General features: G+C 37.0%; 1 protein-coding gene across 3 annotated transcripts in view; it reads right to left on the reverse strand.

Moving 5' to 3' along the window:
• The window catches only part of nlgn1 (neuroligin 1), a gene marked incomplete at its 5' end in the record, with an annotated part of 498,373 nt that overhangs the window by 304,101 nt on the left and 177,538 nt on the right, over positions 1 to 16,734 (reverse strand). For all 3 annotated transcript variants that reach the window (XM_014008039.1, XM_014008038.1, XM_014008037.1), the window contains 1 exon segment: positions 4,324 to 4,476. In XM_014008039.1, the coding sequence (XP_013863493.1) occupies positions 4,324 to 4,476 (153 nt within the window).

The following is a 16,734-nucleotide window of genomic DNA, read 5'->3' on the forward strand; positions in this document are numbered from 1 at the left end:
GACTAAAGGAACCTCTTTATTTTGGATACTTTGTGTTGGTCTTTCACATTAAATTCCAGTGAAATATATTTATGTTTGTGGTTGTAATGTGACAAAATATGGAAAAGTTCAAGGGGTATGAATACTTTTGCAAACCACTGTATCAACAGTTTTCAGCATTTTCATGCTTTTAATAAATAAGCTCTATTGGTCACACCTCACATCAGTCTGTGCTTCTTTGGATGACTAAGCAATGAGAAGTGTCAAAAACAGCATGTTAGCTTGTGACTACACAGTTTGTTTAATTGTAAATAAATATTTTCTTTTCATTTCCTCAAAAGTTGCACATTTAGAGATAAAACATTTCTGTCTGACAGCGACAATATTAGCAAATAACTCGTTCATACAATTTAATTACTTCTCTCTTTATCTGTCGTCCCACTCTGCTGCTGCACTGTAAGCCACGTGACGCATTGCTAACATGTAACACAAACACTGAAGCTTTTTGGGCTGAACAGTAGCTGAGCGTAGAGGCAGTTAGAACACAGAATGAATGAAAGACAGTGTGGAAAATCTGTGTGGCGACAGAGCTAATGCAGCTTCATTATTGCTGTTTAAAAAAAAGAAACAAAAAAAAGTACTTTCTCTGTGTGGAACTTTTTTTGCTGACTGTGCAGAAGCGGTCATTACCTGTTTACAATATTAACATCATTGCAGCTGGCAGCATTGTGAGCTAATTTGTGTTTATAAAACCAGAACAATCGGAAACCTAACTAGGAGCGTTACACTGACGCAGAGTCAGGCTCACAATGTTCATGGCTAACGTCACAAATAGATGATCGTTTGATCCAAATGAATGATGACACAGAGCTTTTCCCAACACTGTCTGTGGTTACAACAGATTTGCATCTTTGGAACAAGACTCCAAATAACCCAAGTATCAGACTGAGACTCGACCTGTTTTAGAAGACTTGAATCAGTATTAAGAACAAAAGAATCCTGAGGAGGAAATCCCTATTTAAACCCAATAACTGGACATCAAAGGAATAAAAAAGGGTTACTTTAATACTTTGCTTAATATTCACTTCAGTCTTTTTTTAGGCAGAGCTTTAGTTTTGCTGAGGGGGGTTTTCCATCCTTTTATTGTCTGACTCGTGTGACTTACCGCTGCTTAGCCAACTACAGCTGGAAATATCCTTAAGATTAAGTTTTTATGAATTGATTTCTGCCCGTCAGTAAATTTAACATCAGTGTTTTATCAGACTCAATAAAAGGAAACAGCAGCATTGATACTCACGATGTGGTGCTCGTGTGAATAACTGCCCTATGGAAGCTATCAGTCGGAATGATTAAAGGAAAATAGATGATGCAGACTACCTGCAGATTGATAATATCTCACTCATGTTTATGCGGTTTTCAAAGAATCATCCTGTTATGGACTAATTATTGGCTGAGAGCCACCTTACCAAATAAGAGAGGTCATGCGTTGCTGGAGTCTTGACGTCTGGGGCAAATAGATTAACACAGCCGAAAGTAGTTATCATAAGATATATGAGTACTGGACAGTGTCAAGGTGAAAGAGATATAAATAATTTGTCCATAACACATCCAAAATTGTCCATGCCCGTTCTTTGAATTCACACCTGTATGTAAAAGTAAAGAAATTAACATAACTGTAGATTGCATTTCATTTGAATGAAAGCTGGATATTGCTGTGTATCTATATTCTGCTGCAGTTTAAGCAGAAACCTCGGCAACCAAACAACAAGAAATGAGATCATTTCCTTCCGCCCAACACGCAGGATAATCTCATTTAGTGCAGGAACAGAACAGCGTCACTTTAACTTTTGTCTCCATCATGTGTGTAATATATATACCTGCCTTATGGGAATGGCTGTGGCATTTGTACACAGGAGAAAATTAATTAGAAATTAGGCTGAAAGGAGATCAAACAGAGAGTTCAGGAAACTTAGATTATGATGAAAACATTGGGCAGTGAAAAGCAGACATGGAATTGGCAAAATTGATAAAAGTGTGCTGTAAGTGAGGGAAAAAAGATAGGAAGGTCAAACAGAGAGCTAACTGAGTGCCAATCATTGAACAGAACAGCACAAGCTGCAAACAGTGTTTCAATCAAAGCAAAACTGAAAAGACACCATTAGATTGACCAAAAAACATAAAATAAAATAAAAGAAGCTGTTTTTCATTGAAGAATGACAATAGGCAGGTAGAGTGTTTTATAAAAAAAGCTTACAAGTCGGAAATGCAAAGGAAAAAAGAGGGTGACCACTTTAGAACCAGTTGGTTATAGAGGAAATCAGTTCAACAATGATGGACTTTCTTTCCTTAAGGTAGTACATCACTGGGCTGTGTGTAAAAAACTTAACACAGTGCACCAAAATGATCTGCACAACATAACGACCAGTTTTAAAACAATACACACAAAATTGGGCTGGGATTTTTTTAAAAAAATGGCTGTACAAAATTATCATTATTTGAAATAAATCAAAGTTCCTAACCACAATTGAAAACTCACATATTTTCTCTGAATAATGTCCGACTGCTGCAGCCCAGCGAGATCCTACATTCAGCCTGGCTTGACAAGACCTCAAACTCCACTCAAGGAAAACGGCTAAATCTACATTGGGTTTTAATCTGCATATGCATTTACATTGAAAGGGGCATTTCATGCATCTGACCATCTTCTATTGAAAATATAAAACTGATAAGTGACAAATATTGAAACACTGATAGAAAAGAGATGGCTGCCACAATTAGGACGAGAGCAATGCTACAGAAAATACTGAATCATCAGTTGTTAATGAGTGAGTTATAGTTTTAGTTTTACCTCCATACAGCAAATGTTCATTTCTCTCTGACTTAGTCACTTAATGTGGAAATGACTTCACACAGCAAAACTCAAATATTCAAAATATACTAATGAATTCAATTTAATATTATTGATTTTATGGATTTCTCAACAATTCTGGACAAAATAAAACAACATAAACAACGCACTTTACATCAGTCAGTGAAGTTTATGGTTTTGATGATGGTCACTTGTCCAAGCCGCGTGTGTGTGTGTGTGTGTGTGTGTGTGTGTGTGTGTGTGTGTNGTGTGTGTGTGTGTGTGTGTGTGTGTGTGTGTGTGTGTGTGTGGTCTTACTGCAGCTTCTTAAGGCCATACAATAGTGACTTGTTGCCACATTTCCATTTCCAAGCTAACTTAAAAATAATACAAAAGTTCTAACATAAGGTCATAAGATGATTTATTTATCCAAAACCTAGAGCCTGGTTATTATTCATCCAGCCATTTTCTGTCATTTTAATCTTCAGGAAGATGGTGTCTTTAGAGGTCATTGGGCAAAAGATTTATTGGAATAATTTTTTTATTAGAATGAAAGAATAAACAAAGAAATGTCAACGGCAACACATTGTTTGGGTTAAACTTTGAAGATTAAAATGCCACCATCCTTTAAACGCAGTGCGCTGATTAATGTTTCAAACGGAGCCTTTTAACAGAACGCATCGACTTCTTTGGTGAGAAGTCCAGCCTTGAGAACTTACTGTTTTAGACTGAAAAGTCTGGCTTTCAGCTCGACAAAGCCAGCTGTTCGTTTTGCTTTTGCAGTGCAGCCCTCAGATGTGGGAGGTGAAGGATGCAAAACAATCTAAACTCACCTAAGAACAAACTAATAAAATGTAATATTGGAAGCAAACACAACGACCAAACTCATAAGAGAAATAAAACAAATCCAGCAAAATACAAAGTTCACCAAAACGTAAAATAAACATATTCTGCAATATTACAGCATCAACATCTTTTTTCATGATGTTCCTGCCTGTGTGATAAGGCACTATAAATGTTATTATGTACATTTGATAAACAATAAAAGTGGGCTTGATTGCAATATGCCAAAACAAACTTTTGAAAAGCATAAATGTGCAATACCAAAACTATTCTTAAGAGTGTCATGGGTTTGACCTGCCTAATGAATTACTTCAACAAAGAAAACCACCAACAACAATAAAAGCACTTTCTGAAAGGAAACCATATTCCAGCCTTAGCCGTGATGAAAATGACAATTGGCACAGACATCATCTGCAGATACCAGACTGAGACAGACACTTAAAGAGAGTCCCTAATCCAAGGGAGGAGCTTTGATTTCTGTTCCCAAAAAGAAACAAATATCACCTCATTTAGGAAAGTCTGACAGCAAGACTGATGGGGAAACGAAAGGAAGCTAATTTGATATCAAGCTTGGCTTTCTTGCTAAAATGATGGACTCATCAAGAACAGCAGCAAAAGCGACAAAGACTCAAAACATACAGAAGGTGCCTTACCTAGGACGCCCAGGCGGTAGTTGACCGTTATGACAATCACATTTCCGTAGCTGGCCAGGATGCTGCCGTCAAACATATTCCCAGTTCCTTCCATGTAGGAGCCTCCGTGGATAAAAACCATCACTGGCTTGGGGCTTCCACTCTCTCTGATGTCTGGGGAAGAAGAGGAGGTGGAACAGGCAGATGGACTGATTAGATGACAGATTGAAGGTGACAGCCAAGTGATGAAAATTTTAATACTTAGGAAGGCTTTGGCCACCTTTTATTAATTTTATTTTTTTTCCAAGGCAATTCTGGCTAGCTGGCTCACTTTTTTATATTTTTAACACAGTAACCTTGATAGTTTTAGGCATCAAATAGTTCATTTTCTCACATTTTTGTTGCAGCTGGAAAAGATATATTTATTTCCTGACCTACTTTAAATTCCAGGTACTGTAGGTGTTAATGAAACAGGATAGGGTAATGTGATGAGTTTAGATTTTTTCCTGCAGCCTGTCAACATGCAGCAGTGGCAATCTAAACTGTCACGCCAAGCTGAGGCAGAACTCGGGCAATTAACGCAAGGAAAAATCTAATTGAAAATGGCGTATTAGGTTTGGCATGTTTTATAAGAGCCTTGATTCATTGAGATGCAATCTTGTAAAAAAAAGAAAAGAAAAGAAAGAAAAGCCCTTTTTATTTCACAGTGTAAATGTTTGCCTTGACTCTAGAAATCTATAACATGTACGCACTTGATGGCACCAGAGGCAATTAAAAGGAATTAGAAACAGATAGCAGCACTTTTCTGTTGAAATAATTATTATTTTGTAAAGTGATGGACAAAATGTTAAGTTTGATTAGAGGCAATTCATTTTCCATGATGGGATAATGAAGCAATTGTAGGAAAAAAATATGTGATAATTAAAAAATATATGTTTTTAGTCCTCGTCTCAGATGTTGTTTCAGTGTCTTTAGTTTCAAGTGACATCTGATGCTCTCTCTCTCTCTCTCTCTCTCTCTCTCNCTCTCTCTCTCTCTCTCTCTCTCTCTCTCTCTCTCTCTCTCTCTCTCTCTCAGGAAGTGTTCTGTGACTAGAAGACATGAGCAGCTGAGCGTATTCAGCAATCTGTCGTTTGTTTTCTCAGAGTGGTAATATAGCAGGTAAATTAGGTTAAATTTACTGCGCAGCAGATTGTATCTGTTTCCTATTTTTTTTTAAAAGCTGTGCTTGTTTTACAAAAAATACAGTTTTAAAATCAAAAATGTAAAAAGTGTGCAGCTTGTGAGGAACTTCTTTTTGTTTTATGTATTGATTTAACGTTTATTAAATCAAGCAAACTGAAAATGTTGGTACAATATTAAACAATAAAATCACACATTGCAAATGTTTTTTTTAACATTGCAATACTTTAATATTTAAGCATAATTCTCTGCCTTACTGCAGAGAGCAGCTAGCAGCACAGCTTAGTAGCATGGTTTTATTTATAGAGCAGTAATATCCGAAGCCTAATTAAGAGCAATAAGCTGAAAAAGCACACAAAGAGCATCACATTGCGTAGTTTTAACCACGTCAGTTGACTTGCAGCTGACATGTATAGGGTGCATTAAGCTATAAAACCCTGTTACAATGCAGAGCAGCTTTAAGATATTGGCTTAACACCTTTTCTTAGAATATATTTAGAAATTTATCCCCCTATATTTCAATTTGTAATTTTTTTCTCCTTCATTATATATGTATGTATATATATTACTTTTGGTTTGAAACAGTGTTACAAATAAAGGAAAATAGACTTAAAAAAGAATATAAAGAACTCTGGGAACATGGTTGTTCGATTAAAGGCCACCACCTTATTTATTATTTTTTTCAGAAGCATTGAAATTAGAATAATACTGTGTGGACTGATACCAACTTTTCAATACCACCAATACCAGAACATTAGGCTCTTAATATTAAAATGGTGCCTTTTAAAAGTATAAAATATATAAATATATGTCTAAATGTTTAATATTGATACTTCAGTCATTTCAGGTAATATGTGATTCACAGGAACACAGTTGAAAATAACTAAACTTGTGGTTTAGTGTGGTTGGAGGGAACTAGTTTTTTTTCTGCCGCCTGGATAATTAAGTGCTGTGGCACTCAGTCTGTTCCATGTTCTGTATTTACATGTTAACGTCTTCATGTAATGTATATTAGGACATTTTCATTTTTATTGTAGTTCTTGATCATTAAACAATAGTTTATTTTAATAGTTTTATTTTTTTAATCATTTTTCTTGTAAAAAAAACACCACTTTTTTTCACATACTTTGTATAATTGTGTCTGGTTTTTTTTCTGTTATATTAGCTTAACTACAGTATGTTGGAAATGAGAACATTATATCAATATACTTCAGAGTTTAGAGTCTCGTTTTCTTTATGAAGCAGTGGTTTGAAATACACCACTTTTTATAGGTTTACCAGACAGATTAGGTGAATTTGCATAAAGTATCAGTACCAGATCAGTATTGCCGATGACTGCCTGAGTTTTACCAGGTATCAGAATCAGAAAGGGTACATCAATATAAAACAGTGTTGAAGGAAGATGCTGTATAGAGCATCAGTTCAATTTATTCATGAGTGACATCATGAATAGAGATGATCATTCAGTCTCACTGAAAGAGGACAAGGAAAGGAAACGTGTCTGCATCTGTTGAACAAGACATGACAAAAGCCAAGTGTTGGCTAATTCTGATTGGTGAAGGGAACAATTTTTATTTTTATTTTGGGACATCTCTAGGTTTTACAGCTCGTCTTACTCCTGAGTTTAAAAAAGAAATAAAATATTGTCAGCATGGGCTGTTTAAAGATTGTTCCACCTGACAGGGGAAAAACGACTGTCTGTATTGAAAGGCTTCAGCCCTTGACACGGCTCCGATTTCAGCTGGGCTGTGAGCAAAAAGGATGACAAGATCTAACAACATCCTGAAAACCTACGTTCAAAACAAGCTTTCGCTTTCATCTCTCGTCGCCCAGAAATGATGCTTTTAATCCTCCATCCTAAGTATCTCCATCAGGACATGTAACAGCACACATCGTTTATCCCACTGATGTTTTATCAGTGAGGGACTCGGGGGGCCGGTGGGAGATCAGTGAGTCTGTGGGGAATTAAAAATTAACCAACCAAAAATAAACTGTTACCTCAGAGGGATAAAAAAAAAACACTGTTCAGTTGCAGGAAGACTAAGAAGGGCAGCAAGGTTTTTTATTTATTTATTTATTTATTTATTTATTTTTGTTTCATTTTTGAGTGTGTGTTTAAGGCTGTTGAAATCAGCAAAAATCCCCAAGGAAGTGCTTTGGTTGTTTCATAACTCTGCAGAGAAGGTGGCTTTGCTGCTTTCAAATTAGGTTCCAGTAGCTCATGTATTTATATTCATCACAGGATTCCTTTTGAGACAGTTGGAATTTTTTGGATCCTTTTCAGAGACATGCTTTGAGACAATGTCTTGGCGTGGGAAAACCTCTGAGACTGTTTTACTTTGAGCAGAAAGTGTTCTTGAACTCCAGGAACAGGAAAATCTGTCAGCAAATCAAAAACTTGGAGCAGAAATAAAATGATGCTTTTCTTGCTGTCTGTGTCTTTTGCTTGTTGTTGTTGTTGTTTTTTTTTTTTTTCAAAACAAAGCCCACCACATAACTTTGTTCATTCTTTTATTTTTTATGTTTTAATTCTTCTTATTATCCTTTTTACTCCCCGTATCAACAGAAGAAACGTAACTATTCAGCTACACATTGTGTATCTCAATTGAAAGACTGCCTTAAAAGGTCAAGTTTCTGCACCTTGCAGGAAAAAAGAAAACTGCACATGCCAAAGAACTATAACTAATTCAATTTTTTGGAGCACTAAGTTTTAAATAAAGCTTTAAAATGTCGCTAAAACATTTTTAGCTCACGTTCTGAGAGTAAAATCCTAGTTAAAACTTTTCCACAAACATTTTAATGTTATGTAGCTCACGGTTCTTACATTTTTCTAATTTTTACAAATTGCTACATTTAAGTGCTAAAAATATATGTAAATATTCCAGTCCGATCTAAATGTAAAATTTAAATGTTTCAGCATAATGGAACACACCCTTTGCTATTGGTGCGCAACTTTTGTTGTGATGTCACCATCCTGCTGCTAAAACTAATGCTAATGCTGTTAGTTTTGCTAACGCTGCTAACGCTGATGGAAATTGCATTTACATTTTAAATTCAAAATGTATTTGTTGAAAACAATATGGATGGTATCTGCAAGTTTGATGTCTTGTTCGGAAGCTTTAACAGAGTTAGCAACATTAGCAGCGTTAGCTTTTGTTTCAGGATGATGACTTCACAACAAGAGCCGAGCACCAACTGCAGAGGCTGTGTTCCACTCAGAAGCTCTTCAATTTAAACTTTAGCTATTAAGTTCAACATTTAAGATTTAACTTTTGCATTTAGATTTACACATTTAGATTTAGCATTTAATATTTACATTCACTATTTAAATATATCATATTAAGATTATTATTAAATCTAACATTTAGTAAATACAAATTAGCAAAATGTGGGAACAGCGAGCTAAAGAACAATAAAATGTTAGTGAGCATTTTACACTCAGAAAGTGTCATAAATGATGCAAATGACTTAGTGACAATTGTTAACATATACATATAACATTCCTAGCTAATTTTTGAAAGATGCATATCATCAGTAGCATTTTAAGCCAGTTTTAAACTTAAACTTTTAAACTTTTTAAAACTTTTTTTTACTTTTCAACTTAAACAATTTATGACAAGGGATGGAGTTAAAGTTGGTCAATCTTCGTAAACAAAGTGTATAAGCAATAATATAAAATATAGTGCCTGTGATTTATGTTTGTGTGTGTTGTGTACTGTACATGACGGGGATGACTAAGATCATGCTTGGGTTGTATTAGGGATGCTTTTCAGTTATTAAAACAGCAAATTTTAACCTCAGTCTCTGTAAACTTGACAGTGTTGTCGCCATTTTTGTGTTTGGTAAAGTTTGTTGGCTGTGGCATTCACATCTATCGGTTGCTTTCTGAAGGTTTTTAGAAAATCTGTCATTTGGTTTGTGACATATTTTGCTAACAGAGTTGACTCTAAAAGGTAATGGCACAGTTTTAAAGGCAGCTTTTGTGTGATCAGTTGGAGTTTGTGTTGAGGATGACTCTCAGCTATTATGAAATCATATTTTAGTTCAATATCTGTAAAACTAGTTGAGTTATAGGCATAGGTGTTTAATAAGTTTGCTTAGTCAGGGCCATCATCTTGAACTAGGGGGATTCTAAAACATATCAGTTGTAGATTTACACCCAATGAAAACTGAGAGTTTCATTGAAATCTGTTCAGTGGTTCGTGAGTTTTTATTTTCTTTACAGTAGAAACACACACTGACATGTTTCAAATTATTGTTACCCATTTATTTTCAGTCGCGGCTGATAAGAGTTATTGTTACTAGTAATAGTGTGACAGTGAAAATAAAGTAATAAACAACAGTGTGTAGAGGGGTGCTGACGTTTTACTGTGATTTGAAAGGCAACAATGATGAACATTTCCAGTAATGAAATTCTGAAGTCTTGTAAATGAAAGTGTTGAGTGACAGTCATGAGCATGATAATGGTTCCTTTACTGGTGATGAAAAAACATAATTGTAGCTATTATGCGAACAAATTTAGCCATAACCATGTTGACAGTGAAGATAGCCGTAAACAAGACATTGACACTTACGATGATGTTAGCATCCATAGCGATGTTAATGGTCACCATGTGGAGGATGGTGACAGGCACGGTGGTGAACGGTGCTTTCAGGCACTGATGTAATGCAGCTTATTGCAAATAGGGTGGTGTTTGTTTTTGTTTTTCAAAAATTTCATCACACTGATGATGATGATAAAAAAGCTCTGCCGTATTTATAATTGAAGTGACAGCCATATGGACAGTGCTCATAAGAGCATGGTAAAGTGAAACAACAGTGAGGTAGTTATGCCTGATGATTTCAAAGCCATTACAGGCGTGACAATGGTCAGGTCAGTGTGCTGGCAGCTGTGGTAATGAAGACAATCATGCTAATAATGCTAATGTTCTGGTTATGAAAAAATAAAATAAAATAAAGACAGATATTTATCAGAGCAACAGCCATGGCAGCTTTAACAATGCCATCATGTCACATCAGTATCCATGGCAATTACATTGGGCCTAGCTGTGCTGCCGCAAACAGTTATGATGGTGATAATGTTTAACATGCTTATGGTACAACATGTATTGTGCTCTAAAATCAGTGATGGTGTTTATTACATGACAATGATAACATCTAATTTGCTAACTATAAGTGTGTAGTTAAATATTGTTTATGAATGCTAATGAGCACAAAGAGTAAATTTGATCATTTTTTTGATTGCATTGCATAAGGGACATATAAAGCACACCTCTGAACAACTTCACTTTTATGTCAGAACTGGATTATTAGGACATATAAATTAACAAATTGAACTGACTTACATAATGTAAAAAGAATTGACAAAGCATGGATGTTTTTGTACAAAGGTAAAGTTTTTAGGGGCGTATTAAAGGGGACATATTGTGCAAAATTCACTTTTTTAAGTTTTTTTACTCAACTTTGGGTATGTTCCTTAAAAAACAGTCCTAGGACCAAAAAAAAAAAAATGCACCCAGGGGCATATTTACTGTAATTAAATGTATTTTTAATGTATGTTAATGACAAGTTTTATACTTCCGTCATTTTGTGATGTCACAAGCCGTACGACAACCCACCGGAACCTGCGTTCAGCCCCTTATCTAGCAACCCCCGGGTGAGACTCCACCTCCACAGTATAAAGAGCTGTTGCGGTTGTTGTTGTGTAATGTGCAACTCATTTCACAACAGGCCTCCAATAGGGTAATTGGTAGAGTGTTGGATCAGAGAGTGGGAGACCAGGGTTTGAGACCGGCACGGACACAAATTATTTATTTTCATTCGTTATGAACACATTTTCTCATGTACCTCTAATTTTTAGCTTAGTAAAACCTTGTTAAAGCCTATTTGTTCGAGTTTCTGAAGTATTTTTACCGCTGCTGCTCCCTGCTCTGGTAACAGCATGCAGAGTGAGCGCAGAGCAGAGGAGGGAGAGAAAAAAAAAAAAAGAAGCTGCGGCCACGACTCTGCCTCTGGTTCTCTCATATGGTTGTACAATGGAGCTTCTGCTATTATTAGCCATGCTAACGTAAATGCTGGCTTTAGAGGGCGGAGTTAATGTCAACAGATTTTAGGAGGGCATTACCAACAGAGCTCATTAACATAAACAGCTCTTCTGAACAGAAGTCAGAGCAGGCAGAACTAGAAAATGGGAAACTTTATTATCTGAGAATTATTTTGTGCATTAAATTGAATGAACATGGCCTGGATAGCCCACAGACACACCATAAACATTTCTAGGACCCATAATTGGTCACCTTTAAGAATTACGCAAGAGCGATAGGTCCAATAGGGTTTGAACACACAAAATCTTTGTAGTGAAACCCTGGTTGTGGCAACATATCCATGGCTTATGGTCTGCAGACACCTGTGAGGCTTTTTGTCAGAGATTTTGAAGCAGGATTGCCCGCTGCATGGCCTAATTCCTAGTGCATGACCCCATCGCACCCACACAGTTCTGGCCGCACTCCAAGGCACTTATTGCAAAGCTCTCACCATACATTTTCAACAAGTGATTTTGTACATAGTTCTGTAGCTGTAGGTATTTAGTTTAGTTCAGTTATGTAATTTTAAAAGTTTCAGAAGTTCAAAGTTTTTTTTTGTTTTATTTGTTTTGTTTTTCAGGAAGATGTTACCCTAATTTCACTCTTTTCTAATTCTATCGAGTTGCAAAGCCTCACAATCTTGTTGCTTGAGTTTTAAACGTGGTAAAAATAAATAAATTGTGTAACGACTTTTCTCTAATAACAGTTTCAGAGTTTATCGCAAGAGTCACAAAGCTACCTCAGTTTTTTTTTTTGTGCTCATGTCTGACCCATCTCCAGACCAGTACAGTTATACTTTTAGCAGCGCAGCAAAATATTATGCACTGTTTTTAGAATGTAGTAATTTTATAGTATAAATGCCTGTGCAAAATGCCTGTGCAAAATGCAGTTGTACTTCACTTGGTGATTTGAGCATAAAGACTCAAGGTACTTTCACAAAGCAGGTAAAATGGCCACAAAGACTGGTCTGTCTGCTGACTCAGACCATCCATAAATCTCTAATTGAGTTGGTCACGTCTTTCATAAAGGTGAGCTTTTTCAGCAGATTCTGATGTTATCAGTCCAGGAAATGGACGTCATTAGCGGTTATCAGTCCCATAGAATGGCTTCAGACTGTCCCGACAGTGCCCCCTAGTGGCTTAATATATCAATGACGTTGAATGTGTAAATAACCAAAACATATTTTAATTATTAATTTGACCAGGGTGGGGGGTGGGGGGCATGGTTTTCTTGCTGTCTGTGCCCGGTCTCGATCCTTGGTCTCCTGCTCGGCAATGTTCCCATTGCCCTACAGCAATGATCTACTTTGTCGAAGGCCATGACCACTCTAACATTAACCTTACTGGCTTTATGCCTCAAACTAACCAGCCGGTTCTGACATTATCAGTCCATTCTATGGGACAGAGAACCCACTAGGAGTCACAGTCAGGACATTCTGAACCATTCCATGGGCCGGCTAACGATTAATAACGTCCATTTAATGGATGATAACATCCGAAGTGGGTGGCTTTTTGAAAAGAAGCAAGATTTACAGAACCAGATGAGGCATGGTGCAGAACTCTGTGTTGACTCGAACTACGTTAAATGAAGGACGACTCTCATATTATTTTCAAAACACAATAAATAACTCAGTGTACAGATTCTCTTTGTAGTTAACCATTTTTTTTTCAACTGAATGCAACATTTCTGTGCAACATTGGCAATTTTTTCATTAGTAATAAATTTGTTAATAGTTGTTTATGGCTACAGGATGGTCACATGGATCATTTATCATCCCTACATCACATGCTTGAGCCACAAAGCTAGTTTATTTTTCTAGACGTCAACTGTTATTGTTTTGTTATCATGTCACCTAGTGGTGCAAAGGCGCAGCAGCAGCAGACTGTCTCTAAGCCCCCCCGGCCCCTCAGTTTATTCAGAAATCACACCAAGACTGCAAGAAGGCCACTCAGTTTCAACGTGAAGGGTTTTCAGAAAGTGCCTTTAAAATTCTGCTATGAATTGTTTCTCGCAATTTCTGTGTCACCAACAGTTGCAGCTCAGTAAAAAAACTGCTATATGAGCGTAAGTAGCACCATGACACTCTTTACAACTCAGCCATGTTTTTTTTTTTCAAGTTGCTGATAATTGCAGCATTGTTATGCAGTCCAATACTGGCACATCCACAAGTACCTTATGATTCATGAAAGTGCTTTTGGATTTTAACTGTTTTGGGGGAGAGGTGGAAATGAAAGGAAATTGGGAACTTTTGTTAAAATTTGGATGACCTATCCATTTTTTTGTCTCTTCTCTGGGGAGGCTCTGTGGCACAGTTCTATGGACAAGTGTTCTCAAGTATTGCATGAAAAGAAAAATTAATCTCTGCTGCAGCAACACACACCCAGCGTGGCGGTTCTAGCTGCCTCTTTTTGTTCTGCGCTGAAGGTCAGCCGTAATGAGGTGAGGTTAGAGTAAAACTGCTGTGGCTGTGTGAGCATTTGATGGATTTACTTGCATTTACCTGGCTTTACTAAATGAACCAAATCCCCGCGGATACTAAACCCAGAGTCTCCTCGGGTTTTAGGTTTAGGCTGCCCACTTTTTTTTCCCCCCACTTCCAGGCATCCTTCACTTGGTTCCAACATCTGGTGTCAGAGCCAAAATAAACGATCTAAACCTTAGACGCTCCCACCATTCTCAGAACTTATTAATTAATCCTCATTCAGCTGTTGAAGGGTTTCACTTACCCTCATCGTGCATGAAGTGACTTATTAGTGGATTTAAACTGATTACTGGAACCAGCGCTGTTCAAATTAATATTGATGTAATTATTGTAATGCTCTAATGTCACAGAGTTCTTCTGTTTACTCTAATTATTTTGATTCCAGTTTTCAATCACACTGATTGGAAACAGGCAGCCAGGCAGATTCAAGTCTCCTTTCAAACTGGATTTTTTTTTTTTCAAAGGATGCAGAAGGACATTTTCCTAAATAAATAAAAACATGTGAATGTGGGGTGCAACGTTGTAAAGATATATCCGTTCTGAATTTGTTGGAATGAGTATGGGGAAGGGGAATTGTCTGACATTAAGTAGCATGGCTGATGCAAGTAGATCGCTGCTTCCTGAAGGAAGAGGCTATGATCAAAGAGACTCAGGTGCTTCAGATTTCTTAAAGCAAACCCTGAGAGATGCCCCCAGGCTGCTGCAACAGCTTTGGTATCCTCTCCATCTACCCGCATAGAGGAATTATCATACCAACAACACGAACAGGGAGCAGAGGAGTTTCCTTTTCTTTTTTTTTTTAAATCACATCCTGAGAATTCACGATCATCACTTCAACCGTAACAATATATTTAAATGTTGTACTATAGATAGTACAGCACTTTATTAAAGGTGCAAATGCATAAGCATCATTACCATGATGTCCTTTGCTGCACTGCTTTGAAATAAAACATGCAAATTAAACACTGAAACATGTGACTCAATCTGGAAATGTTTGTTATGCGTTCTGGTAGCAACATTTTGCACAACAAGGATAAAAAAACTGAGGAAAAACAATAGTGACCAAGAGAATTTGGGTGAAATGTAAGAGAGTCCTCTCTAGTCTCAAATTAAGTGAGATAAACTGCCGTTGGAATAAGATAATTGTACTTGGTAAGTCTTACTGAAATAAGGAAATTTTTTTCAGTCTAACAAAGCCCTCCACATAAGCCATTTGAACTGCCGGAATGGCCTGTCTTTGTCGCAGTTTCGTGACGAAAATTGCATCATTTTGTTCATGTCTGCCACTTCTAACCCCCCTCTGCATGAGGACTTATTGTGTGATTGGTCAGGAGTTTGGGGGTGTGTTTGCTTCAATTGAAAATGCTCAGACACTGGATTTTGCTTCAACTCCTCACTTCCAGAATCTGACCTGACATGAATCTGGCCATGTTTACATTGTCAGAAAGTAATCAGAAATAAACGGCCAATCGGAATAAAAATACATCATGTAAACGCCCCAATAAGAATATTTTGATCTAATTCATCTCGATCAGAATTAATTTGTAATCTGAACGAGAGGGGTGGTTTTGGCCAGTTAATAATCCAAACAGTGTGCATGTAAGCACTTATTCTGATCGGGTTATTCTGGTTGTGAAAAACAGACCTGGCTGCACGTCTGTGCACGATGTCAACCTAACGTATTTCTGCCTGGCTGGATGCTAAAATAAAAGCCTGGTGCACGTAAACACTCATGCGATTAATTAATTTTGTGCCCAAATAGATGACATATTTGGAATATTTAATCCAAACACATTTCAATCTGATCAAACAATTTTGCATGTGTAAACATAGTCATTGTGATGCGCAACAGATTGCCCAAGAATTTGGGTAAAATTTTGCTTATGGCGGCAACTCTGGACAGTGCTTGGCAAAGTTCTACTCCCCTGTACATAAACCTACTTTTTTTTTTACTAAATGAAAACGTCAAATGATTCCATGCAGACACTTGAAAAAACTAAGCAGTTTATTTATTTATTATTCTTTTATGGTGAGGAGAAACAGGTGACGTAGAGTGAGGGTGTTTTAGGTATTAGCGTGATATAGATATAATGTGTTCAAATTTCTGAACTTAAAAAAAATAAAGAAAATGAGATTTTTCTTAATAAATGTAAAAGATGATTCATTTGTCCGTCAGTGCACGCAGAAGTTTGATGAAACCCTTTAAGGTTTGTTTTGATGCATTCTTTTGGCTCCAGGATCAGCTTAGGCCCCCCATTCTTTTTACCCCCTTAGACTACTTTTTTACTTACTTTATTCACAGAAAGATTATTATCACTTAGGTTTCGCTATAATACTTTACATGGGGTACCGGGAGGCTCATAATAGTCTTGCAAATTCTGCCATTCACAGCGTACCTACTCATAACCACTCCGTGCTGCGAAAAACAGGAGCTTGGAGCAAATCCCTCGCTCTCAGGGACTCTCCCGTTAGCATCTTTATTCCCTGCACAAAAAAAGGATTATAAACACCAGCTTTGCAGAGTTTAAAGAGACTGTAAAATGCACGATTTGCTGCGGGGAGTGGGGGAGGGGCAGTTCTCCGACTGCATCGCTGAAGCAACGTTGGGTCAAAGGTTAAGACTGTCGAGAAATAGCAGGGCCAGGGAGATGGTGGTGGTGATGGGGTGTGTGTGGAGCTGGGGGG

This window comes from Austrofundulus limnaeus, unplaced genomic scaffold (genome assembly GCF_001266775.1).
Source record: "Austrofundulus limnaeus strain Quisiro unplaced genomic scaffold, Austrofundulus_limnaeus-1.0 Scaffold47, whole genome shotgun sequence".
In the NCBI taxonomy this organism is placed as follows: Eukaryota; Metazoa; Chordata; class Actinopteri; order Cyprinodontiformes; family Rivulidae; genus Austrofundulus; species Austrofundulus limnaeus.